Source organism: Ursus maritimus, unplaced genomic scaffold, assembly GCF_017311325.1.
Source record: "Ursus maritimus isolate PB19 unplaced genomic scaffold, ASM1731132v1 scaffold_25, whole genome shotgun sequence".
NCBI classification, from domain to species: Eukaryota; Metazoa; Chordata; class Mammalia; order Carnivora; family Ursidae; genus Ursus; species Ursus maritimus.
This window is the reverse complement of record NW_024425008.1, coordinates 33,821,575-33,846,654: the sequence shown is the minus strand read 5'-3', so window position 1 is coordinate 33,846,654 and position 25,080 is coordinate 33,821,575. Positions and strand designations below refer to the sequence as shown.

The 25,080-nt window shown below is 44.3% G+C and overlaps 1 protein-coding gene across 1 annotated transcript in view; it reads left to right on the top strand.

Annotated features, from left to right (window-relative positions):
• The first annotated feature begins 777 nt into the window (after nt 1-777).
• Nucleotides 778-25,080, top strand: part of LOC103674342 (protein farnesyltransferase subunit beta) — a 61,586-nt gene continuing 37,283 nt past the window's right edge. Inside the window, exons 1-2 of the mRNA XM_040641788.1 lie at nt 778-1,010; nt 14,573-14,637. Coding sequence (XP_040497722.1) covers nt 867-1,010; nt 14,573-14,637 — 209 coding nt within the window. The 5' untranslated portion in view covers nt 778-866. The remainder of the gene's footprint in view (nt 1,011-14,572; nt 14,638-25,080) is intronic.

Below are 25,080 nucleotides of genomic sequence, written 5' to 3'. Positions count from 1 at the left end.
CTTCCTTTCCTCTCTCTCTCATAGACCCTGTTATTTTCTTCCATACCGTTTATCGCAAGTCTTCATATATTTACTGTGTTCATTAATTCTGTCTATTCCACTAGACTGTAAGGTTCCCAAGGGCAGGGATCTTGTTTGTTTTGTTCACTTTTGTATTCCTAGGTCCTCGCACAGTGTTTGACGTATTGTTGGTGCTTCCTAAACAACTGAATAAACGAATATTTCCTTTGTCGTTTCACTTATGCTTGTTCCTTCTACTGCACTTTAGTTCCTGCTACTGCATTGTAACTCTCTGGCGGATAGGAGACAACTCCATTGCCCCTTCCCTCCATCACGGAGTACAGAGAAGGCAATTCCCTTGTTGAGGAGCCCAAGGCTTCTCCTGGGCGGCTGTCACGCACCCCAAAGGTGCGCAGTGATTCTATTCGTGTTTGAGTCAGGAGAGCTCTCAAAAATGTTTTTACAGTTCCACTCACGGTTCTTGGGGACCCAAAACTGAGAACTACTGCCATTACAATTAGGTGACAATTAGCACAATGTTGAAGTGTGCGTGCGTGTGTTAATTTGCATAACGAACCGAGGCGTCCTACACCATCTCTCTGAAATGAAATCCAGATGGATAGACACATCCTTCCTTCCTTGCGCGCCAGGAAGCTGAGCCTCCTGCAGCAGCTCCTCTGCCCAATGGGGGGCGGCAGCATCCTAGTAGCTCGCTCCCTGAAAATGTGTAGGTGGGTGGAGAGAGATTCGCGTTCAAAGTCTTTTTGACTCTACCGCTCTCCGTAGCTTCTTAGCCCGCTTGAGTTTCAATGCGCGTTGTTGTTTGACGAAGGGAGTCCTATACACCGCCTGCTGCTCTCCTGATCATGGCTTCTCCGAGTTCCTTCACCTACTATTGTCCTCCATCTTCCTCCCCCGTCTGGTCAGAGCCGCTCTACAGTCTGAGGCCCGAGCACGCGCGGGAGCGGTTGCAGGACGACTCGGTAGAAACAGTCACGTCCATAGAACAGGTGAGGTGGCCGGACTGAGCGAGGCGCCCACGCGGGGGCTTCTGGGAGCGGGAGTCCCGTCCGCAGGGCCGTAGGCGTGCGGAACTCACCGGGGAACTACTACTCCCACAGTGCACCGCGGCGCCTCCCCTCTGGGAAGCTCTGGGAGCCCAGGCTTGGTTGGGTTGGGGAATGAAGCGTTTGTGGGGCCAGGTTGGGGAGGGGTCGTTTTCAGGGTTGGATTTGGAGGGAAGGACAGTACCTGGGTCCTCTCTGCCTAAGGAAGCGGAGAGAATCGTGTTCTGTGCCTGGAGGACTGAAGCAGCCCGGGCGGGTCAGACAGCCAGTTTCATTCCGCCGGGACATTGGGAGGTTTTCAGATGGGTAGTGCTCTTTCCTCACCCTGCTCGTAGTTTTGGGACTTAGAGGGGAGAAGTGGCCAGACTGCGGTCATGCCATTCCAGGATCTGTTTAATTGCTGACCTGCAGTGCTAGGCGTAGGGCCTGCCTCGTGGGTGGGCATTTTAGTAGTCATTCAATCATTTGAGCGCCAGCAAAGTATTGGACACAATGTGAAGCGCTAGAAATACAAAGAAAAGAACAGTTTCTGACCAAGAGCGTGGCACAGCCTGGTTGAGGAAAGCAATACTGTCTGGAAAGCGCTATAATAAAATTATACATTTTTAGACGACTTATCTTTCATTCACTAAGGCCTCGAACCTATAATTTTGAACAGTGCCTGAGGAATGAGTAATGAACTCTAGTTTTGTTTTTCTTTTCATTCTCCATTTGGAATTGTACCCAAGTTATTGTGGAAATGTTTGCCCATCCATCACTAAAAGTGGTTGAGGTGATTCTTTTTAGTACTAACAAGCATCAGGCGTTAGTACTAACAAATAAAATACATCTCTTAGCAAGGTCAGTACCCAGGCTTATGCTCGGAGGGACTTGCTTTGACTTTCATACCTGAACTTGGAAGCCTGCATTTTGGCAAAATTAGTAGTGATGGTTATCATACTTTATATTTACGACTATGAACATAATTATAACTTTATAACAAAAAAATAAGGACTTGAATTATACGCATAATAGCTGAAAGAATATTATAACTGGAGATTTATGCTACATGGGTTTTAACCCTTACCTTTTGAATCTAGCTCCCCAGCTTAAAGTTAGCCCACCAGTGTGTCCTTCTACAGAACTGTTTTGCGAAAGATTGCAAAGAAATCTCCCATCAATGAAAAACCTACAGAATCTTTGCAGTATTCCTAAGCGACGGGCTGTAGAGTTTATTCAGGTCAAGCTTTTTCCTTTATATGTGAGGTAAGACTATTGGGTCACTTTTTATGTATTTAACTGACCCAGCAGATAAGGATATGGACAGAATACTAGTGGAGAAAAGGAAATCAGAAGCGGGTCTGTTAATTTAGAGACCAGGACAGAGACTTACATGGTTAAAGGGGCAAGTCAAAAACAGGAACAGTATCAGGAGTTTTACTGATCTGCTCTCTTTTTCCCATACTACTTTATTTTTCAGTTGAGTGTCCCTGCTTAGTTCCTGCCAGGAAATACTAGCACTTATATTTTAAATGTCTAGGCATAATAAGTGATGCAAAAATGGATGCAACAAGATTCTGGGCTGCCAAGGGTCAGCCAAGGCCAAGGCTAGGCGCCAATATGGAACATTGTTATTATAGGGTGTCTTTCAAATCTAGGCCCAACTATGTGATAGATAGTAGAGCCTCTTGTTTGTCTTTTCCATCATTCTTCCAGTTCATATTCTAAAAGTCTGGGATAAACAGTTCCAGAGAGTAGGAAGATGATGCAGTATCTCATACAAATGGTTACCTCAGGGTCGGCACTACTAAGAATCATAGTAGTATCCATTTACTGAGTCCTAGTTCTGTGCTAAATGTGCTAAATGCTCTCTATACATTGTATCACTCAATCATTTTCCATTTCACAGACAAGAAAACTGAGGCTTAGGTACTAGGTGGGTAGGTTAATGATGTTATATATTCATAAGAAATACCAACCTTGTTAGGGGGAGTTGTCTACAGAAGATACTAGTTATTCTTTTGGTTCTGTCCATTTATTCATAGGGATTTACTGACGTGGTTTAATTTTGTGCCATTGCCAATAAGAACAAATGCTTATCTCCTGTTTCCTGTCTGATTATCAGGAGACTTTATTTTTTTGTTAAGCAACAATTTGATAATAGGAATTAAACCTGTAAACAGTGTAAGGAGCCCTTAGCTATGGATTCTTCTGTTCTATTCATTCACATTTTTATTTGTTCAACAAATACTTGAGTGTCTTCTCTGGGCCAGGCTCTGTTCAAGGCAGTGGACAATAAGGCAATAAACAGAAGAGGCCAAGTTGGTACCTTTATGAAACTTTTCTTCTAGGCCAGGGAGACAGTCAACAAAAAAGGGAAAAATATCTATCTATCTATCTATCTATCTATCTATCCATCCATCCACCCATCCATCCGTCTGTCTATCTAAATATCCATCTATCTGTCTATATGACTTTAAAAGAAGTGCTGTGGAGAAAAAGACAGAGGATAGGAGAGATGAAGTATGCCAGGAATGGGTGGGGTAGGAGCAGGAACGGTTTTTATATCAGATGGTAAGGGAAAGCATCTGATGATGTGCCTGCCACTTGAGCTGAGACCTGAAGTAAGTGAGGGAACAAGGCATGTGTGTGTCAGCAAGAAGCATTCTGGGCAGAGAGAGCAGCAAGTATAAAGGACCTGAGGTCTTCCTAGTGACTGGTGAGTGAAGAGTCACTGTGAGGAGAGAGGTTAGTAACCAGGAGAATAGGAGATGAGATCTGATCGTGTGGGGCCTCACAGACCATTTTAAGTATACTTTCAGTTCCCCTGAGTGAGGTGGGGAGCCCTTTGGCTGGATAGCTTCTTTTAACCTCCCCAGATCCACTCTATCCTTTTCCACCCGGCTCTGCAGATGTGCCCCAAGAGGTGGACCTGCGTGGACAGGCTCCCTCGCCTTATGGCTTCTGGGTGTATTTGGCCATGGGGCATACTGATAGGGAATGAGAGAGAGGCAGAATGAGACCAGCGCATTTACTCCTTTCCTGAGAGATGCGTGGTCTGGAGGGTTTCTAGACTTGAGGTCACAACTCTTTTCAGGTGCCTTCCATTGGAGCTCTCTGGCACCCTCTCCACGCCTTCTCTTCACACTTTTCAGGCCTAGGGGGGGATTGAGTACCCCTGTGTTGCCTATCCTAGAGTACTGCACCCTCTCTTGTGGTTTCCCTACACCTGCCCACATCTTTGTAACTAGTTCCTTTATAAACTCCCCTCAAATCACCCACTTCGAACATGCCATCTGTTTCCTGCCAGGAGTCAGACTGATCCAGGATCTGAGAGCTTTGACCAATCTGACTAGCATTTTAACAGGCCCATGTAGGTCACTGTTGGGATTGTGAGGAGGTGAAGAGGGGTGCAGGGGGACCAGTTGGGAGGCTGTGGCAGTAATCCAGGTGATGTATGATGGCAGCTTAGCTCAGGGCTGTGGTGGTGGAGGTAATGAACAGTGGTCAGGTTGTGGGTATTTTTAAAGATTTCTGCCTTGACAAGCTGTTTCCCTGACGGGTTGGTACATGGAGAACGTTTTACAACTCTAGAAAACAAGCTGTGGTTGTCTTCCTTTTTTGTGCTATCTGCAGTTACCCCTTTGCAAATGCTCTGTGATTCAGTCTAGTAGGTTGATACCGGCATAGTCTCAGAGGTAGCAGGCCTGCCAAAAACAGCTGTTTACAGAAGGTACTACTGCTGTTTTTCTTTTAGTTTGTCCTTAGAAACAGGGGCAAGAGCATCCTCCACTTGAAATGGCATGAGGTCATTAGACAGCATTCAGTCAAGTGACAGTCAACTATGAGGAGTATCTGGAAGGATTATCAGTCCTAGTTCCTGCCCTCAAAATTCTTTTCTCTTAGAGAGAAAAAAGAATATGCCTGAAGCAACCACAGAATAATTTACAGAAGCACGTAAGTAAGTGCTAAATGATGACTGCATTGCGCAAGGGTTTGGGGGAGCGGAAGCCATATGTTGTGGGCTGAGGTGGTCAGGACAACTTCATGGAGGATGTCGGATGGTAAAGGATGGAGTTGGGGGGTAGCCATTCCAGTGAGAGAAGCTGGTAGGAGGGAAGACTCCACCCTACCGGGCATGGAGGGGGCAGGTCGGCTGTGTAGGAAATTAGGTCAGCTGGGTGGGTGAAGCCACTGGGATTGGGGGTGGGTGTTGGGAGTGGGATGGAGACAGGCTGAGGAGCTGGTTTCAAGTGTCGACTTGTTTCAAGTTATAATCTCTGAAAGATCATTAAATGGAGGTGAAACAAGTCACTGAATATGATCAAACTTACTAGTTTTTTGTGCTTCTGATAAAAGAGATCAGAGCTCTGCTTGGTTACATGGTCAACAGGCTAGCTATGGTGAATTGGTTTTGCTGTATCGAAATTCAGCATGTATCATGTTGCTCAACTCTAAGACAATTCCAAATATCAAATTTCCCCCAATTTCCCTATTAAAAAATCCAAAAAAAGTTTTTTTTTGCCAACTTGAAAATACATGTACTTTTAAGTATGTAAGTGAACAAATCAAAATTTACATTTTATTTATTTATTTTTAAATGTTTTTTAATTATATTATGTTAGTCACCATACAGTACATCCCTGGTTTCTGATGCAAAGTTCGATGATTCATTAGTTGCGTATAACACCCAGTGCACCATGCAATACGTGCCCTCCTTACTACCCATCACCAGCCTATCCCATTCCCCCACCACCCTCCCCTCTGAGGCCCTCAGTTTGTTTCTCATAGTCCATAGTCTCTCATGCTTCATTCCCCCTTAAAATTTACATTTTAAATTTAGGTACATGTACCTGTTTAGAATCACACACTGTAAAATCACACTAATTTAGAAATATTGTTTTTCCTCTTTATTTATAAAAAAATTTTCTCCAAAATCTCCACGTACATCTTTGACTTTAGTATTTTTATCTTGCTGGAGCCACATTTTGGGTAAACCAATGTGTTTTTCCGGACCACAGTTTCAGTGTTTTGAGATAAATCCCTTTTAAATACGGGTAGGAATATTTTATCCCAAGTTACAGGTACCCACCTGTGTAACATTAGGATCCTTTTACAACGTGTCCAGTTGGTGTATATCTGTGATCACCACAACTTAACTCCTATTCATTTTTTAAGATAATCTTTAGAAGGGTTTACAATGGCAACTTAACATGTAGAAGTGTGAGTTCATATCCTCAGGAATAATTGCTAAATCTGTGCTTAATTTGTCATCTTTCTTTGGTACCATCAGCTTACCTCTATAAGCAGCCAAAACAAACCTTGGCTGAGGTTGTTTTAGGCTGAGTATGTCAACCCCAACTGGTACTTTGTATTCAAAACAAAGGATTGAAAGAACTCCTTATAGGAAGAGGTGCCTTGTAAGGATTGCTTATGAAGTGACTTGTTTTTCCTGAAGGTTTTTTATTTTGTTTTGTTTTGTTTTAGGGAAATCCTTGCCTTACATTTAACCTACTAATGATTCTTTTACTGGATCTTCAACATTAGCGTGAGTATCAGGCAGCAAGTCCACTTTCTGGAAGGGTCGTCCTTTGGAGAGAGGGGGAGATGTAGGAAGGAGTGACAGTTCATGGTATGAAAGTTGGTGCCTCATTAGATCGGCTTTAGATAGATGCTGTGGAAGAGATGGTTTTCACCACTCATCTGTGAATAGAAATTATTCTGTGCTTCTGAGTGGCCTCATTCCATCCGGCATTATTTTGGGGCTCCTGACAGTTACCAAGCTAAGTTCTTTAGGACACAAAACAGGCTCGTAGACATTTATAGCTTCTGGGGCCATAGTTCTTAGGTATAAAATAAGCAGACATGCCAGAGGGTGAGCACTTCATTCTTTAGATTTTAAGGATCCCATTCTATCATTATTAATTTATTATTTTTCTTTTAGTTAAGCTTTACCTCATGTGCACATTAACAGAAACCAACAGTACTGAGGAAATGGAAGTGTGGACACCAGCAGGAACCAAAGGACGAGGGACTGGGGAAAAGATTGAACCAGCAGACCTCAAAGAAGGGGGACTATGGACTGATTCCAAACCAATGGAGTATTGCAGCCGCCACCAATAGTTCCCAGCGTGGAATCTGAAGATAGAACCGAGGGCTGGGGCTTAGAAGTTACTGCAGCTTGGCTAATAGAACGCCCCGTGTGCACCACCAGCAATTTCCAGTCTGGATTAAACCGGCAGACTCCATTAATGGGGACTGTGGACTGGAACTGGGGAAGGGAGTCCAACGCGGAATTGCAGATTCAACCAAGGGCTGAGGACTGGGGCTAGGCCGACCAGTAACCCTAGACTGGGGAGCTCCACTGAGCGAGCTTGCTGGCGGTCCTCAGCAATGGCGAGAAAGACCATGAACTCAGAAGGGTTTGCAGGGCACCACACCTGTTTCTTGTTGTCTCCAGATGCCACCACAAATTTGCTTTGGATCCCAATGCTGCCACCTAATCTGTTAAAGACCAAAATTCAGCTGAATAAATTTGAAGATTTAATTGGCTTTAGTAAACAATTCATTAATCGGGCAGCATCCCATTTAGCAAGTAGAAAGGAACTCCAAAGGGCTACAGAAAGGGAAAGGTTTTAAAGGCACACAGAAGAAAAGGTTTATTTTGGGTGAGGTCCCCCTTCCATGGTCATGTCCACAGAGAGGGCCCATGTGACAGGTTAACATTCTTGACTGGTTAAGATTACATTTCTGGGGGAGGTTGGAAGTGCAGTTAGGTTAGGTATTAAGCCCCAGTTTGGTGACCTAGCATAAGTGACTTTATTTTGGGCCTGTGGCTTTCTTTTTAACACTGTTGTTGATTTTTTTTAATCCCTTCTCCTCTTGATGGACAACTGAGCTATTTCTAGATTTTGGATATTAATGGCTATAAATGCTACATTCTCATAGAAGTCTTTTTTGTGAGCATATGTTTTCATTTCTGTTGAGCGAAGACCTAAAAGCGGAATTGTTGGATCATAGGGTGGGTGTATGCTGAGTTTTATAAGAGACTGCTCTCCTCTTTCAGAGTGGTTGTACGTTTTATGCCCTCACTTGCCTTGTATAATAAGAGTTCCGGTTGCTCTACGTCCTCGCCAACATTTGGTGTTGTTGGTTTTTTCAACTTGAGTCATTCTGCCGGTGGTTGTGGGTGGTACTGTTAAGGAGAAAGTTATTTGGGACACTTGTTAAAGGAAGTCTCTGCTCAAGACTTTATTACTACAGCGACGTTTGCAGTAGGGGAGAAAGATTGGGCTCAACTCTGAATACGACAAGGGAAACTGGGAATTTATAGCCAAGGAGCAAGGTGGAGGGATTCCTGGATGGATGCGAACTTACTAAGAGGAATGGTCAGGGGAAAGGAGGAATTCGGGGTAAGCCAATTTAACAGGCTTCCTCCTAAAGGGAGGCCAGGGTGAGCCGACATCACTGGGGGATGATGGAGGATGAGGAACCCAGTCAGATACTGAGGATGATCAGATATTATGGGGAATTCTATCTAAACCAATTTGGTAGGATTCTTGCTAAAATTGGGTGATGAAACCATGGCCACAGAAGTACAAAAGTCAAGGCTTAGTTGGGATATGGATGCATCGTATGTGTGTCTGCAAATGTATTTGACTTTTCAGAAATTTTATGCCTAGATACAGTAGTCATGGTGAAATTTGGGTATTAAGTGTTTTGTTTTGATATGACTTGATTCTTAATAATTCCCTCCAACATTTTATTATAAAAAATTTCAAATATACCAAACAATTGACAGCATCTGTTTACCCTCCACCTCATCTTTGTCCTTCATATAAACTGTTAAAGGATACATTTTAAAAGAGGATAAAATCAAGACTCATACAAATATAAAATGAACACACCAAAGATTTTATTTAACTCATGGAACTGATAAGATAGGATAGCAGGTTCAGAAGAGAACTCGAAGTGCCACGCATTCACAGACAGGTAAGTTGCTGAGATGCTCAGATGCAGGTTAAGAATGCTGAGGTGAATTTACAAATGCATGCAAAACTCATCAGTATACATACAGTGATCACTAATTGCATTTTACCAGATACCATATTCATGTCTATGGGTAGAAATTATTTGCATAACTATCAGTTTTCTACACATCAACTTCTACACATACAGAGTGTGAAACAGCCTAGTTAAGGACAAAAGAGGAGGTAAGCCAATGGATCATGTAGCCAGGACACAATTTCTTCTGTGTGTATGTGTGTGTACACACATGTGTATATATGTATATGACTAATTTTTTCTGAATCTTTGACAATAAGATAATAATAAAGCATGCATCTCCAAAGAATAACATTCTTCTACATAAGGACAATAACATCTCACCTAAGAAAATAAAATAATTCTATAATATCATCTAATATCCCATTTAAAATTTTTAAATTTCCCCAATTGTCCCAAGAATCTTTCTATCTCTTTGTGTGTATGTGTGTTTTGAACTAGTCAAAGTTACTTTTTTTTTTTTCCAGGCTATTTAAGAATTTTGAAGAGCTAATAATCCCTTGGGACTAAATCTTCTGGTGACTAATCCCGGTGGCCTTTCTTATAACATTTCATATAGCAGTGTTTCTGAAACAGATCAGATGCTTTAGCCTGTCACCTCCTCCCAAAAGAGTCATATCATTTTCGTTAACATGGTCATGAGCTGTGTGCCCTGTGCCCAAGGGAAATGAACCTATGGACCGTTTGCTATTTATACAAAAGAAAATTATCTGTTGTTATGGGGCTGTTAATCAGCCTTTGTATTGTACCTGGTTGCTGACTGCCTTGCCTGTTGGGGTTCTCATGCTGAAAGGAGAGATTGACTAGAATATAATAGTCTGTTCCTTTGGGATGGAATGGAAGCATGAAAATCCAAGATAAAATGAGAGCTCAGGGAAAGTGGGCGTGGTTTAACATCCGTATGTAGTATTGAGGCTGATTTTTTTTTAAAAATTCTGATTTGAGAGCTATATAATGTTCAGAGTTTTCATGGCTAGGGTGACTTTGTTTTTTTAATACTTAATGTCAGTTCTCTTATATTTAAAGTGAGGATTTTGATATATTCTTAAAAAGGAATTTAGCTGTAGGGGTGCCTGGGTGACTCAGTCGTTAAGCACCTGCCTTCGGCTCAGGTCATGATCCCAGCGTTCTGGGATCGATCCCCGCATTGGTCTCCCTGCTCAGCGGGAAGCCTGCTTCTCCCTCTCCCACCCCCCTGCTTGTGTTCCCTCTCTCTGTATCAAATAAATAAATAAATAAATCTTAAAAAAAAAAAAAAAGGAATTTAGCTACAGATCTTGCCTGTAGATATTAAGCAGTTGTTATGACTACTTTCCTTAATTCTATCCCAAACGTTAAATTTCTAAATCTACTAATGTATTAGAGGTCCCCAAGACCAACTCTAGTTGATTCACCACAGGGATTCAGAGAACTCAGCATATAGTTGTACTTATAGTTATGATTTATTACAGCAAGAGGCTACAAAGGAAAATCAGCAAGTGAAAGGCTCTTAGTATAGTCTGGAGGAAATCAGACACAAGCTTCCAAGAGTCTTCTCCCAGTGGAGTCACATAGGACGTACTTAATTTCTCAGGCATCAAATTGTGACAACACATGCAAAGTGTTGTCTACCAGACAAACTTCTTAGAGACTTGTTGCTCATGGTTTTTACTGGGGGTTGGTCACATATGCACCTTCTGCCTAGCACGTCTCAAAATTTCAGACTCCCAGAAAAAGGTAGCTGCTCAGCATAAACCAGGTTGTTCATGCAGGTTCAGCACAGTGAGCCACTCATCAGTTCTTGGAATGACGGGGACCCTCCCCAAGTTCAGGTTTCTTTTCTTTCTTTTTTTTTTTTTTTTAAAGATTTTACTTATTTATTCGACAGAGATAGAGACAGCCAGCGAGAGAGGGAACACAAGCAGGGGGAGTGGGAGAGGAAGAAGCAGGCTCCCAGCAGAGGAGCCTGATGTGGGGCTCGATCCCAGAACGCCGGGATCACGCCCTGAGCCGAAGGCAGACGCTTAACCACTGTGCCACCCAGGCGCCCCAAGTTCAGGTTTCTAGACACCAGCTAGGGGTCAACCATTCAAGCTGGTCTTTCTAAGGATAGCAGTCTCACACCTGCTATGGTAACTCCTTTGTATATGACTAGCTTTTTTCCTTTGCTTCTGCTATACAAAGCGGAGCAAAGAATGCTTGCGTCTTCTCAGTAACAAATTTGCTCAGATTTTATATAACACTTGGCAGGCCATATGGGGAGAAGGGAAGGCAAAAAAGGATGTTGCATGTTTTGGAGACGACTTTGATTTTCTGTTCGCCAGATGAGTTCTTTTTAATTTCTATATTAATCCATTACTATTTGTCAAAAAAAATTGCAGGCGTATTGCTAAGTATTATTTTTAAAGTTGTACTCTAGAAACCGTACTGTGTGGTCTAAGGTGATCTTTTTCTAAAATATACCTGTTCCTAAAGACAACACGTAGAATGGGAGTAAATTTTGTTTTTTTAAGGTTCTCAGGTTTAAAGGTTCTCATCTATTTTGAAAGAAAGAATGAGAGCAGGGGGAGGGGCAGAGGGAAAGAATCTCAAGCAGATTCCCGGCTGAGTGGGGAGCCTGATGTGGGCCGGATCCCGTGACCCCAAGATCATGACCTGAGCTGAAACCAAGAGTCAGTAGCTCAACCTACTGAGCCACCCAGGTGCCCCATAGAATGGGAGTAAATTTTTGTAAATCATGTATCTGACAAGGGACTTGTATCTAGAAACATAAGAAGTTATTACAATTCAGTAATAAAAAGACAACCCAATTTAAAAAAAAAGAAGTATCTGAATAGACGTTCTCTAAAGAAGATATACAAATGGCCAATAAGCCCATAGAAAGCTGCTCAACATCATTAGCCATCAGGGAATTGCAATCAAAACTACAATGAAATATTGCTTCTCTCCCACTAGTATGGATATAATCAAAACCATGGAGAGTAACATGTGTTGGTGAGGATGTGAAGAAATTAGAATGCTCGTACATTTCTGTTGATAATGTAAAATGCTATGACTGCTTTGGAAAACAGTCTGATAGTCCCTTAAAGAGTTAAACACAGAGTTACCATATGGTCCAGCAATTCCACTCCTAGGTGTATACCCATACCTAAGTAGAAATGAAAACATATGGCCATCCGAAAACTTCTACACGAATGTTCATAGCGACTTTATTCATAATAGCCCCCAAATGGGAATAACCCAAGTGCCCATCAAGTGATGAATAATAGATTTAAAAAATGTGAGATATCCATAAAATAGAATATTACTTGGCAATAAAAAGAAATGAAGTAGTGATTCATGCCAAAACACGGATGAAGCTTGAAAACATTATGCGGAGTGAAAGAAGATAGTCATGAAGGACTGTATGTTGTGTGATTACATTCATATGAAACATCCAGAATAAGCGAATCTGTAAAGATAATTGAGGAGTAGTTGACAGGGGCTGGGAGGATGGAGGGTTGGGAGTGACTGCTAAGGGGTGCAGGATTTCTTTTGGGGGTAGTTAAAATGTTCTAAAATTGATTGTGGTAATGGATGCACAACTCTGTGAATGTACTGAAAGCCGTTGAATGATACACTTTAAATGGATGAATTGAATGGTGTGTGAATGATATCTCAACGAAGCTAACAGAAAAATATACTAGTTCTTAAAGAGAAGATAAAGGGAATTGTTATTTGTCTATTTTTATGAACAGCTGACCTCTAACACTCAGGTATTTGTTAGAATTCATAACTTAGATTTTCAGACATGAGTCCGTTACTAACTGCATTGGAATATCGCTTCTTCATTTGCAGAAGAGTGATTAGGAAATCTGAAGAGAAATGACACGGTGTTGGAAATATTTTAAGCACTTTCTGCCTTCTGTCTGTCAGGTATCCTAATTTAGCAGTAAAACTCCATTTTCCTCATCTAGTACATGGCTGCTTATGTTATCTGAGGGGGAGCTGAAGGTGGGTTTCCTCATGAAGGAGTTCTTGGCTGGACCCTTTTCTCTCTAGGGGTCTCAGTGTCAGAATGCGAAGGAGGCGATGGGCATATCCATCAGCCTTGGGATATTATTAAGTCGTGTGGATTTGAATCAGCTTGTATTTGGGTAAAGGAAGTGAGTTTTCCTCCCATTTTGTTTTTGTTTCATTCAGAATTCATCAATTCACTTAGTTGAAACAGAATATTGTAGGCAAATCTTTATTGCATGATCTTACTGACGTATGTTTCTTGTATATATTTCTGTCCCTTTCAGCTTACAGCTAAGGAAGGCACATGACTGAGAAGTGCAACCTGTCTTCCATTTAGGCTGGTGCTTTATGCTAGTCTTGTGTGAGAGTCTGGAAAGGAAAAGAATTCTGAGGAATCGGGACAATTTCCTTATTCCTCCCGAGTCAGATTCTGACAGTGGCTTCAGTCTGTTTTTTGAAGTATTATGAATTCCTAGCCATATTATCCCTCGAACTCATGTTCAGAGGCAAATATCAGAGTATATCCTGAAACCAAGTATACACGAATTTTAGATTGGCTGCCATTTTAGATGATTCGCATCATTGCTCCCCTCATGATCACAAATACTTGCACATACGTCAAGGGCCCTAGACGCTCTAACTCAGTGGGTGATTCGGAAATAAGGAATACATTTTGAAATTCCCAGAGAGGATATTATTACGTATCTTGAAATCTCAATGAGGACATGCCTCACTACAAGAACAGGGATGCCAGTGAAAGGAGAAACCCTGTCTCCTGTTAACCAACCCGCTTCCGCATTGCTGTATCCTTTCCTTATAGAAGCTGAACCGTGTGGCCATATTGTGGTAGATCTTGAGAGGAAACAGGTGATCTGGATTTTTTTGTGACCTGACCTTCTGGAATCCTTCGTATTATGGGACTGTAGAGTCCTGTGTGTGACATAGGACCAAGGACCAGATGTGCTGTTTCATTGGTGTTTCAATGATCGATGTTCTTGTAAATCCCTTAGGGAGTTTTAATACTGTTCAGTCTGTATTTAAGCGGTTCAGTCTGACAATAAGAAGTGTGACCCTTAGCAGAAATTAATTTTGTATTTGTGAACGGCCAGTTAAGTGAACACCTAAACGGCTTCCTAGAGCAGACAGGAGTCAGTGTCTCAAGCAGAATGCCTTGTCTGCTCCCTAAGTAAGTGGTGCCAGTGTGCCAGAGTGCCAGACTCTACAACTGCCATTAGTTTGGATACGTGGCTCGTTTACTGTAGAAGTGATTATAGTGCCAGCATGGTATAGGACATTCTCTCTGTTTCGTCTGTCTTGAGCCTGCCATCCCGCAGAGCCCCTGAATCGAGTCTTAAAGTCCCATGAAGTACAAAACCACACCAAGCAACTGTATCCAATGGACATTTGTGGCAACTGGAAGAAAAAGTTGACAAGAGGATTCATTTGTATTTCTTTCTCTCTCCCATCTCCTGCATTCTTACCAGGCAAAAGTAGAAGAAAAGATCCAAGACGTCTTCAGTTCTTACAAGTTCAACCACCTTGTACCAAGGTAAGCTGTGGTTAGGAGTTTGGGGGGATCTGGGAGACACCACCTCCTGTGCAAGCCTTTCTTCATTCTTCCTCGAGCCTATTCAAACTCAAGGGATAGTCTGTTGGGAGAAGGGTTTCTTGACCTTGTGGCCACCTGGTAAGCTTATGACCCCAACTCCTTTCTCTATTAGAAAGCTGTTTAGAGGAGACGCTCTCCTCGACCTGAACCATCAGATGTTACATGGGAGACCCCCCAAGGCCTGGACTCCGAGGTCTGAAGATGGGGAGGGGAAGTTCATGTTTCTGTTGCTTAGTCGTGACCTGCTGCTCCAGTGTTCAGATCAGAATTCTCAAGATTTTCTTTTTCATATGACACTTTGAAACAGATGGAGAGTCCAGGGGGTGGCAAAGGATAGATTCTTTTGACGTATATTGTGATTTGACTGGGAAGAGGTGACGAGTTTGAGCTTCCCCCAGCCCGACCCTTATTGGTAACTGTGGAGCTGCTACCAAGGATGAAGTTTCCAGGGAGAAAATACAGTGCCTTTTGTTTTCCTTGGCACTTAGCAAGTTGAAGTTTTCAAAGCCATTTGATGTCAGAAATTCCAAAGGGCACTATAAGCAGAAACTTATTTAAGTTGAACCCTTATTTTCTCTTGTTTGTGGTTTATAATGTATCACACTAGGATTTCATGAGGATATTTCATCCCGCTATTAGCATGTCTCTCCCAGTCCCAAGTTGTTTCTCCAGAACCATCCTGTGTCATAGTTCCAGCCGTCAGAACGGATCAGGAGTCCGAAACTGTGTGTGGTCATGGTTTTATCTTAGTGATCCAGCACTCTGCCTTGACCCCCTCGGGACAAAGGGCAGTTGGGCTGCTGGCTGATTCGCTCTGGCTGGGAAACGGGGAGCTAAGGTCTTGCCTGAGCCCTGAGCCCCCTGCTTCAGAGACCGAACAGAAAACTCCAGGCCAGTCAGGCTCTGGGTGCTCTGACTTACTGGACCACCACGCATGGTTCCAGCCTGAGTTCACTTTGTGTCTTTTTTACCACCATTATATGTTGCCATTATTTCCTTGAAAAAGAAATTTTCTTCTGGAAATTCTGATTAGCCAAAGCAGAAAACAACTGGAAAAGGCAAATTGGAAAAAGGAAAAGGCAGGTGGGAAGGTCATCTTCATTTTTCTTCCCTGGGGAAGGAAAGAGGGAAAACAGCAACTAAGTAGAGGAGTCTTTCCCCACACTGCTGAACTGAATCTGTGTATGTTAGCTTAAAGCTCAATCCCCAATAAATGAATTGTTGCTCGTCAGGAGCCGCAGCTGGAGATTAGAAAATGAAGCCGTTCGTTTAAACGGCTCGGGGGCTGGAGCTAATATAACAGCGTATGTCAAATCTACTTAAATAACATTTTTACAAAATAGCTTTTTAAACGTATTTTATTTTCTTCCAAGTTTTTATTTAAACATGGTTTATATCTTAGAATAATCTCCAAGATATATTAAATGGAAAAAGAAAAATACAGAAAAATATGTGTCATAATCTGCCATTTGTGCTAAAGAGAAAGTAGAGTATTTTTACAAATCAGTCAACAAACAGCTGAGGGGGGCGGGTGGGCACCAGCTCTGCCCAGTACAGGCGAAGCTTCTTCAGAGATGGTGGGACTTGGTGGTGGTGAGGGGTGTGATTGCTTTAGGGGGGCCTTTGTGCCTAGCGGCTGCATCCCAGTGACTCACCTGATTGGGCTCTGAGTCACTGTCTGCTGTCTGGGGCTCTGTGGACACATGTTCCCTGTGTTTCCAAGGGGACTTTTGATCATTTAACATTCCTTTTCACCCACCGTCAGAATAGACCCTTGGACTTTTCTTTTATTCTTACTGAGATGTGAGGGAGAATGGGAGGTTACGTAGTCTGGGAGGAAGAAGTGGTGTTTTGGGAATGGTGCTAGAGGACAATACAAAAATTAAGTCCCCTGAATTCGCAGGTCTCAGGTCAGGTGTGGGTAGAAGACAAAGATGTTCCTCTTGGGTTTGGATCCTTCTGGAAGCAGAATATGTCAGGGCTCTGGGTTTATTTCAGGAACCTGACATTTTCCATTTTATCATTGTTGCCTATGAAAGTGAGTGTTTTAAAAGATGCTAATAAGCTTCTCATTATGTCACAGCATGCTAATTAATACTAGAGATATTACACATTTTAGCAGAATAGTTGAGTGAATGGCTGAAATAAAGCAACATATCAGCATAAAGCTGAAGCCAAACATCACCATCGTAGAACAAATTTCTAGGATAGAAGAATAAACCTGAAAATTCAGCAGAATTTTAAATTATTATCACAATTTCAATATTTAACATTTTAGAAGTCCAATTTTAAAAGTCTGACATAATGGAGGAACAAACCTTCGTTTTTAGCTAAAGTGAATATTCAGATACTAGCAATAAATCTAAATGACACGGCATGTTTGTTTTTGAGGTTATGATGCTGATCAGTGTGATAGTATCACACACACGCCCAGGACCACTGACCGCACACAGCTCCAGGGATGCCAGGAATGATGCTGAGGGAGGCATTTGCCCATTGAACCTTCCAGTGCCACAGTCAAATACCAGATTTGGCTGAAATTCAAGGCTGAAGCTGAATGTCAGTACTTTCTACAATTATTTCCCATTCCAGAATGATTTCCCTCTCTCTTTAAGACAGTGAAACCTGCATCCTATCCTGGAGGGAAGTAGTCCCTCCCAGGGAGCTTTTTTTTTTTTTTTTTAAAGATTTATTTATTTATTTATTTATTTGACAGAGATAGAGACAGCCAGCGAGAGAGGGAACACAAGCAGGGGGAGTGGGAGAGGAAGAAGCAGGCTCATAGCAGAGGAGCCTGATGTGGGGCTCAATCCCAGAATACCAGGATCACGCCCTGAGCCGAAGGCAGACGCCTAACGATTGTGCCACCCAGGCGCCCCACCTCCCAGGGAGCTTTTTGACCGTGCTTTTAAATTTTGTTTGTCGGTAGCCTGCTTTCCCATGAAAGCTAATTTTTCCTTCCCTGTGGTTATTCTCACTGTTCCACACACTTAGGAATTTACCCCTTTCCATTTATTACATTAGCTTTAGTAAGAAATCCAAGATGCATACACTAAAGTCTCTCTCTCACATACTCCCATGTCAGTTTCCTCTTGGGAAACAGGGTGATCAAGGCCGACCCAGGTCCTACCCCCACTGGGCTCTTAGTCTCATGGGGGAGGTAGCCATTAAAGAAACAAATGCAAATACATAGTTACCAATGGGATGAGTGTGAAGGAAGGGAACGGGATGCTCTGAGAAAAACAGGGAGGATGTAATTTAGGTTTGGAAGTTAGGGGTGTGCCTTAGTCTGTTCTGGCTGCTATAACAACTTATCGACGGAGTGGTTTAAACAAGAAACATTTATTTCTCACAGTTTTGAGGGCTGGGAAGTCCAAGGTCAAGGCACCAGCAGATTCGGTGTTTGATGAAGGCCCACTCCCTGGTTCATAAATGGTCACCTTCCCACTTTGTCCTCATGTGGTGGAAGGGGTGAGGGAGCCTCTTTTATAAGGTCACTAATCCCTTCATGACCTAATCACCTCCCAAAGGCCCTACTTCCTAATACCATCACACTGGGGATTAGGATCTCAACATGAATTTTGAAGGGACATTAACATTCAGTCTGTAGCAGAAGGCCTCTCAGAGAAAGTGGCTCTCAAGCTGAGACCTAGGGGGTGAGTAGGAGTTGGTCAGAGTTTAGGAGTCTAGGAGGTGGTCACAGTGTTCCAGACAGAGGGAACAGCATGAGCTAAAGTCTTGAGACTGAGAAGAACAGAGCACAAAGAAGGCAGTGTGACTGGGGTTTAGTGAGGGCGTGAGGTGAGGTTGGAGAGAAGTAGGTGGAGGCACGTTATGCAGGGTCTTGAAACCCAAAGGGATTCACATCATAGTGAGAAATTACATTGTATTTACAATTTACATTGCTGCCCAGTACACATATATCTCTAAGCTCCTTTTCAGATAGTGGAACTGGACTTGCAGTATCCTTAACATATTTACTTACTTGATCCTTTCTCCTGTGTGTCCCCATCTCCCATCCCCCTCTGCACAGCCACATAGATGTCCTTCTCATCCACGCGAGCACTGACATCCTGCATTCCCCGCCCACTGCCCCACTCCTGCACAGAGCCTATGTTCTTCTGCTTCTCCTAATGGCATGGCTGTAGGGCCGAATTGTTCAGGAAGGAAAGGCAAAGAGCTCTAGCTTTTCTATTTTAACTGCTTACACAGAAAAGATTTTTGGACAGAGGTGAATTGAGAATTAAGGAATAGTAAGGGCTGCTGTAACGAAATACCACAGACTAGGCGGCTGAAACAACGAAAATTTATTTTCTCGTGATCTTGGAGATTGGAAGTCTAAGATCAAGGTGCTAGCAGGGTTGGTTTCTCCTGAGATCTCTCTCCTTGGCTTATCGGTGGCGTCCTCCTCATTGTGTCCTCAGATGGCCTCTCCTGTATATGCTTCTCCCTGGTGGCTCTTCCTCTTCTTATAAGGTCACCAGACCTCATTTAACCTTAAATAACTCTTTAAAGACTCTCTCTCCAAATACAGTCACACTGGGGGGTTAGGGATTGAACGTATGAATTTGGGGGGACACGGTTCGGTTCGTATCAATAAGGCTCTTAGTACAGTTTCTGTTGACCAAAAGAAACTGGATATATGTCCCTTCAATTTAAAAGAATCATAAGCCTCAGAGGCAAAAATTCAGTCAGCATTGTGGCCCTTGAAGCTCTACATAAACACAGAAACCTTTTGCAAGTTTTTAGAATAACCTGTGCGTCTCAGCATTTGCGTGTGTGCGCGTTTATGATTAAGTGGGCAAAAATGAAAGAGAATAGTTTCCCTCGTGGAAATGCTCTCTGCATAGAATTCCTCTTTTCCTGCCTGGGGCTGGCCTTCAGATGAAACCAGCTAGAGGAACTTACTAGTTCCCTCCCGGCAGGGCTGCTAGGGCCTGGCTGAGTGAGGTTCAGCTGGGAGGGCGCTCTGGGGGAGCCTGCCCATAGGGACCAACCCGGAGCTGCCTCGAAGGTGACTGAGGCCCCCTTCAGTTAGGTATTTCCGGGCAGGTGAGGCTCCAGGTATCCGAGGCAGGATCTCTTACCTCTGGAGGCAGAAAAGCATTTGCCCCTGAGGTCTTTCACTTTGTAGTGACTAAAAAGCCCCTTGCCTGTCAAGTGAAGAGAAGGCAAGGGAAAAGCTTTTTTCTCCAGGTTTCTCGTTTCTGTTTTCCCAGTAGGAGGAAGGGTTTGCTTAGGTGCGTAATTGGGCTCTCTCAGAATTCTCAGTCCCATAGGGCAGGGCGGCCTGTGGCGGGCGGGTCTCCTCAGCGTGGAGGGCGTGAGCACACTCAAGAGTCAGAGGAGCAGACCCCTGAGCCAGTCCAGTCACCTCTCTCCGTGCCCTCAGACTGAACTGAACTCCCCCGGAGGTTTGTCATTCATTTAAACTGAAGGGACATATATCCAGGGAGAACACTCTCGTTAGGTCGGTCGGAAACTGGCCTTGCTGTGTACCCCTTTATTCTTTCCTCTGTTCGTTCGACAAATACACGTCGAGAGCCTGCTCTGTGCAGGATACAGATGTGGAAGCCAGGCAGGAGCTCTCGTCAGAGTGACAAGGCAGTGGAGCAGGGACGCAGACTGACCAGGTGGTTGCAATAAGTGCACCCCCTTCTCACCTGGTCCCTTTCCCTAGCATTGTACTTAGGATCCCCAAATCCTATTTGCAGGACCCCTTCACCGTTGTCTTGCCTCACAGTTCCCAGTGAGGTGGCTAGTGTTCTCATCTGTTTTTCTCTTCTCTGCTCTGTGGCTTAGCCTCTCCAGGTTGGTGTATTCAAATTCTTCAATAGAAAAGAATTGACCTATAGAAAACCCACACCGTGAATGGGTCCTTTCAGATTTAGAAGTCAGGCCATCTGCCTCCAGATTCTGTACTTGCCCTCACCTGACTTGGGTTCCTCAGCCTGCCCTCACTGATGGTCTCGCGGACCCTCCCGGTTCTCCTTGTCTGCACTGCCATCCTGGCCCTTCTCAGCCTGCGCCAGCATGCTTCACAGCTATTTGTCACCAGTTCCCTGGTCTCATTCAGGTCCCTCCTGCCTCTGCTTTTCTGCTCTTCCCCTCCTCCCAGGCCTTACCATGGCACCCCGATCCCTGCGTCTGCTGAAGGGGCCCAGCAAGCTTTCCAAGGAGAAAAGTCATGTGACGTTGCCTGCTGAGCGGCCTCACCAGAAGTTTTGCTGCAAGCCACTACTGCTGTGTGCTCGCCTTACTCGTCTCTCGCAGATTCCCTGACACACTCACCGCCGTGACCAGTCTTGCCCCCTACCTCCTGAGAAACTCCAGGCTGTCCCACATGAGTTTCCTTCTTTCCCACTTCCAAGTCCTGTGTGTGACTAACTTCACACTTTCTCTCACTGTTTGCATCTCTGAGAATGGAGCATCCGTCCTTGTTGCCAGACTCCTCTCTCCTACTGAACTCTGCCCCAGCCCTCCTTCATCCCTTTTCTTAGGGACCGTCCTTGGTGGATTTTCTCTGGGCTCTTGCATTTTCAGCATCTTTGCTCTCAAGCAGTTTTTACCTCTCCTCTGGCTGAACCACCTGCCTTCCCCCCAGGGCCCCCTCAGGCTGCCAGTCTGTTGTCTGGCTTCCTTCACACGCGTCACAGCACGCGTGGATTGTGCATTTGGTTTTCCTGCCATTAGGCTTACCCCCACCCCAATCTATTCAGCATGCTGCAGCTCCTGGAATCTAGAAAATGCACATCTGACCATGTCTTTCCCATGCCTAGAATACTTCAGCGGCTGCTTTAAACATTTTTTTTTACTTGCTTTTTTTTTTTTTTTTTTCTGGTAACAGCTTTGAGATATAATTCAGATATCATACAATTCACCCATTTACAGTGTACAATTTAGTGGGTTTTAGTATATGGACAGAGTTATGCAGCCATCACCACAGTTAACTTTAGAGCGTTTTCGTCACCGCACAGAGAAACCCTGTCCCCTTTAGCTGTCACCCTCCCATTCCTTGGTTCCCACCCAGCCCCTGGCACCCGCTTCAGCTACTTTCTGTCTCTGGATTTGCCTCTTCCGGACATTTCATATAAATGGAGTCGTACAATATGTGGTCTTTCTGTGACAGCTCCTTTTACTTAGTGTAGTTCCGAGGGTCATCTGGTGTTGATAGCACAGTGACTCCCGATGCATTTGGAAGTCCTGCGTGATCTGGTGGCTCTGTAGCTCTCCAGGCTGATTTCTCACGGCTCACTGCCTTGTACTTCTGCTCCGGCTGAACTAAACCTACACAAATGTGCCGTGTTGTTCCCTTCCTGAAACACCCACCCCATCCCCTTCTTTTTGGCCGGCTAACTCGTGTCCTTCCGGTCTCCTTCATTCCTTGACGCAGTGCTGTGTCCTTTGGGAAGTTTGTTCTGATCGCGCGCATGCCTTCCCGTGTGCTGCCAGAGCCCACCACGCTTCTCTCTCGGCCGGGGCTGTCACTGCCATGGACTTGTCTGCGTCCGCCTCTGGGCATAGCTCTAGGGAGCAGAGTCAGTGTCCACCCCACTGCGGGACACTCAGCCTACACACGGTGGGCTCTCAGAGTCCCGGCTCTTGGACCTCCTTGAAAGAGACATCGAGTCTGGCCTTCTCTTCTCCTTTATGCTCTGGAATCTGCCCTCACTGCTCCCTGAGCTCTCTCGAAGGTCACCAGACACTTTGTCATTTGTTCTCTTTTTCCTCAGTCTTGCTACAGCATTTGCGACGGTTAAATACCTCCGTGGAGTTCTCTCCTCCTACACGACATTCTTTAATTCTCTCCTCTGGCTCCTTGTCCTCTAAGCCCTTAAGGATGGGTCTTCCCCAGTTCAGCATTCAGGCCCTTCTCTTGGCTTTGTCCTCTACTCCTGCAGCTTCATCTGTCACCTGCGTGCAGATAAATGACTCCCAGTCTGTCTGTGTCACTTGGAGCGCTCTCCTGAGTCTTCTGTGTGTTTCCAACAGTGCAACCGACGTCGTCACCCAAATACACTTCCCGTGCCATACAGCCCACCTGCCCGTGGGTCATTGTGCTAATTTGAGCCCTAAGTACTCTAAGTACTTCCTCCCTGGTTGACACTGAGCACCGCCTTACCCCGTCTTCCCACCTCGCCTCTCTCCACACTTCGTGGTCTCACTTGGCCCTGTTTGTAAACACATACTGAGTACCCGCTGCTGCAGATAATCTTTCTCAAGCATAGTTTTGGTCATTGCTTTTCTCAGCTCAGAACCTTCAGAATTTCACCTTCCACCCATCAGAATGGCAAGAGTCAAAAAGACAAGAAATAACAAGTGTCGGTGAGGATGTGGGGGAAAAGGAACCCTTGTGCACTGTTGGGAATGCAAACTGTCGTAGCCGCTGTGGAAAACAGTATGGAGGTGCCTCAGAAGATTACAAATAGAAGTACCGTATGATTCAGTAATTCCACTACTGGATATCTCCCCAAAGAAAACAAAAACACAAATTCAAAAAGATATGTGCACCCCTGTGTTTACTGCGGCATTATTTATATGGAAGATATGGAAGCCGGCTAAGTGTCCATCAATAGATAAATGGATAAAGAAGATGTGGTGTGTATATACAATGGAATATTACCTAGCCATAAAAAAGAATGAGCTCTTGCCATTTGCAGCCACGTGGATGGACCTAGAGAGTATTATGCTAAGTGAAATAACAGAGAAAGACAAATACTATATGATTTCAGTTATATGTGGAATCTAAAAAACAAATGAACAAACAAAAAGCAGAAACAGATCCATAAATACACAGAACAAACTGGTGGTTGCAGAGGGGAGGGGTGGAGGGAAGGCAGAATGGGTGAAGGGAAGTGGAAGATTCAGGCTTCTCGTTCTGGAATGAGTAAGTCACAGCATAGGAAATATCGTCAGTGGTATTGTATGGTGATAGATGGTAGCTACACTTGTAGTGAGCATAGCTTAATGCATACCCTTGTTGAATCACTAGGTTGAAACTAATGTTAACATCGTGTGTCAACTTTACTTCAATAAAAAAAAAATTTAAAAACACAGTTTAAGTGGAAAAAAACCCAAACCTTCAGGGTCTGTAGCCCTGGCCTTGGCCTTGCCCGTGCAGAAATTCCTCAGCTGGCATCCCAAACCTCTGTAAAAGGGCTTCAGTTGCCTTTTTGAGGACTCTTCTTTCATTCCTAGTATTCAGGCCAGGTCCCCCACCCCTCTTGCACGCTCTGTGCCTGCACTGCACAAGACAGTAGCCGTGTGTCTCCTGCAGCTACTTAGACTGAAATCAATTCAAATTAAATAAAATTTGAAATTCAGTTCCTCGGTCACACGGGCACATTTCAAATGCCCACTAACCACACGTGGCTGGTGTCTGCCTACTGGACAGCACAGATCCACTTGCATCATCGCGGAAAGTTCTTTTGGATAGCAGCTAGTCTGAACCTTTTTATTTCTGCTCCTTCTGGCTACCGTATCCTCCCCTCCTCACCATCCCTACTTGTGAACATCTCTCCCTCTACCGGGGCTTCCCACCTCGGATTCCACCTCTTCCACACAGCCTTTCCTGATCCTTCCTTTCTTTATGAGATGCCCTCACCCCTTCCCTTTAGAGCCTTGATAGTATTTTATCTGTGTTTCCTTTATGAAACCTACCCTTTTTTTTTCTCTGGTTGTAGCCACTTGTGTCTTTAACTCATTTCCAGTAGTGAACTGGGAGACTCTTTGAGGTCAAGACACATGAATGCTCTTACTCTGGGCATGATACAGAGAAATCGTTTTTGAACTGATCACCCAGAAGAGAATGGTTCTTTTTTAATTTGTGGAATTAGTAAGCACAGGGACTGTCTGGCCATTCTGTTCTTTTTTCCTTCCTCCCACAATCACACAGGCCTCTGCTGTGAGATGGAGCAAGAAGTGTAGCCCTGGCCTTGGCCTTGCCCGTGCAGGTGGCCATGGGCATGGGCGGCACATTCCATCTTCCAGCCAGAATTGCTGACATCAGCGCCAAGGAGACCAGCTGGCTCAGAATACAAATAGGGTCCTCCGGCCAGCGCAGTGGGTCAGCACGGAGGAGGTGGAATTTCAGGGAGGGAGTCGTAGACACACAACTGAGGAGCAGGCAGGGTACAAACGACCCGCCTGGGAGAAGTGAGCCCAGAAGAAATGACTGGAATGACAGACGCTGACCAAGTCAGGGAAGTGGTAAGGCTCAGGTTGGAATTGCTCACAGGACGGGGAGCTGCAAGGTGTCTGTTCACAGTTAGACCCCGGAGAAGCTTTCTGGATGGTTTGTCATTGCCTGGCCACATGTGTTCATTGTGGCTTTTTGCTGAGCCAAAGTTACCTACCACAAAGGAGAGGAACTCACCCAAAGCG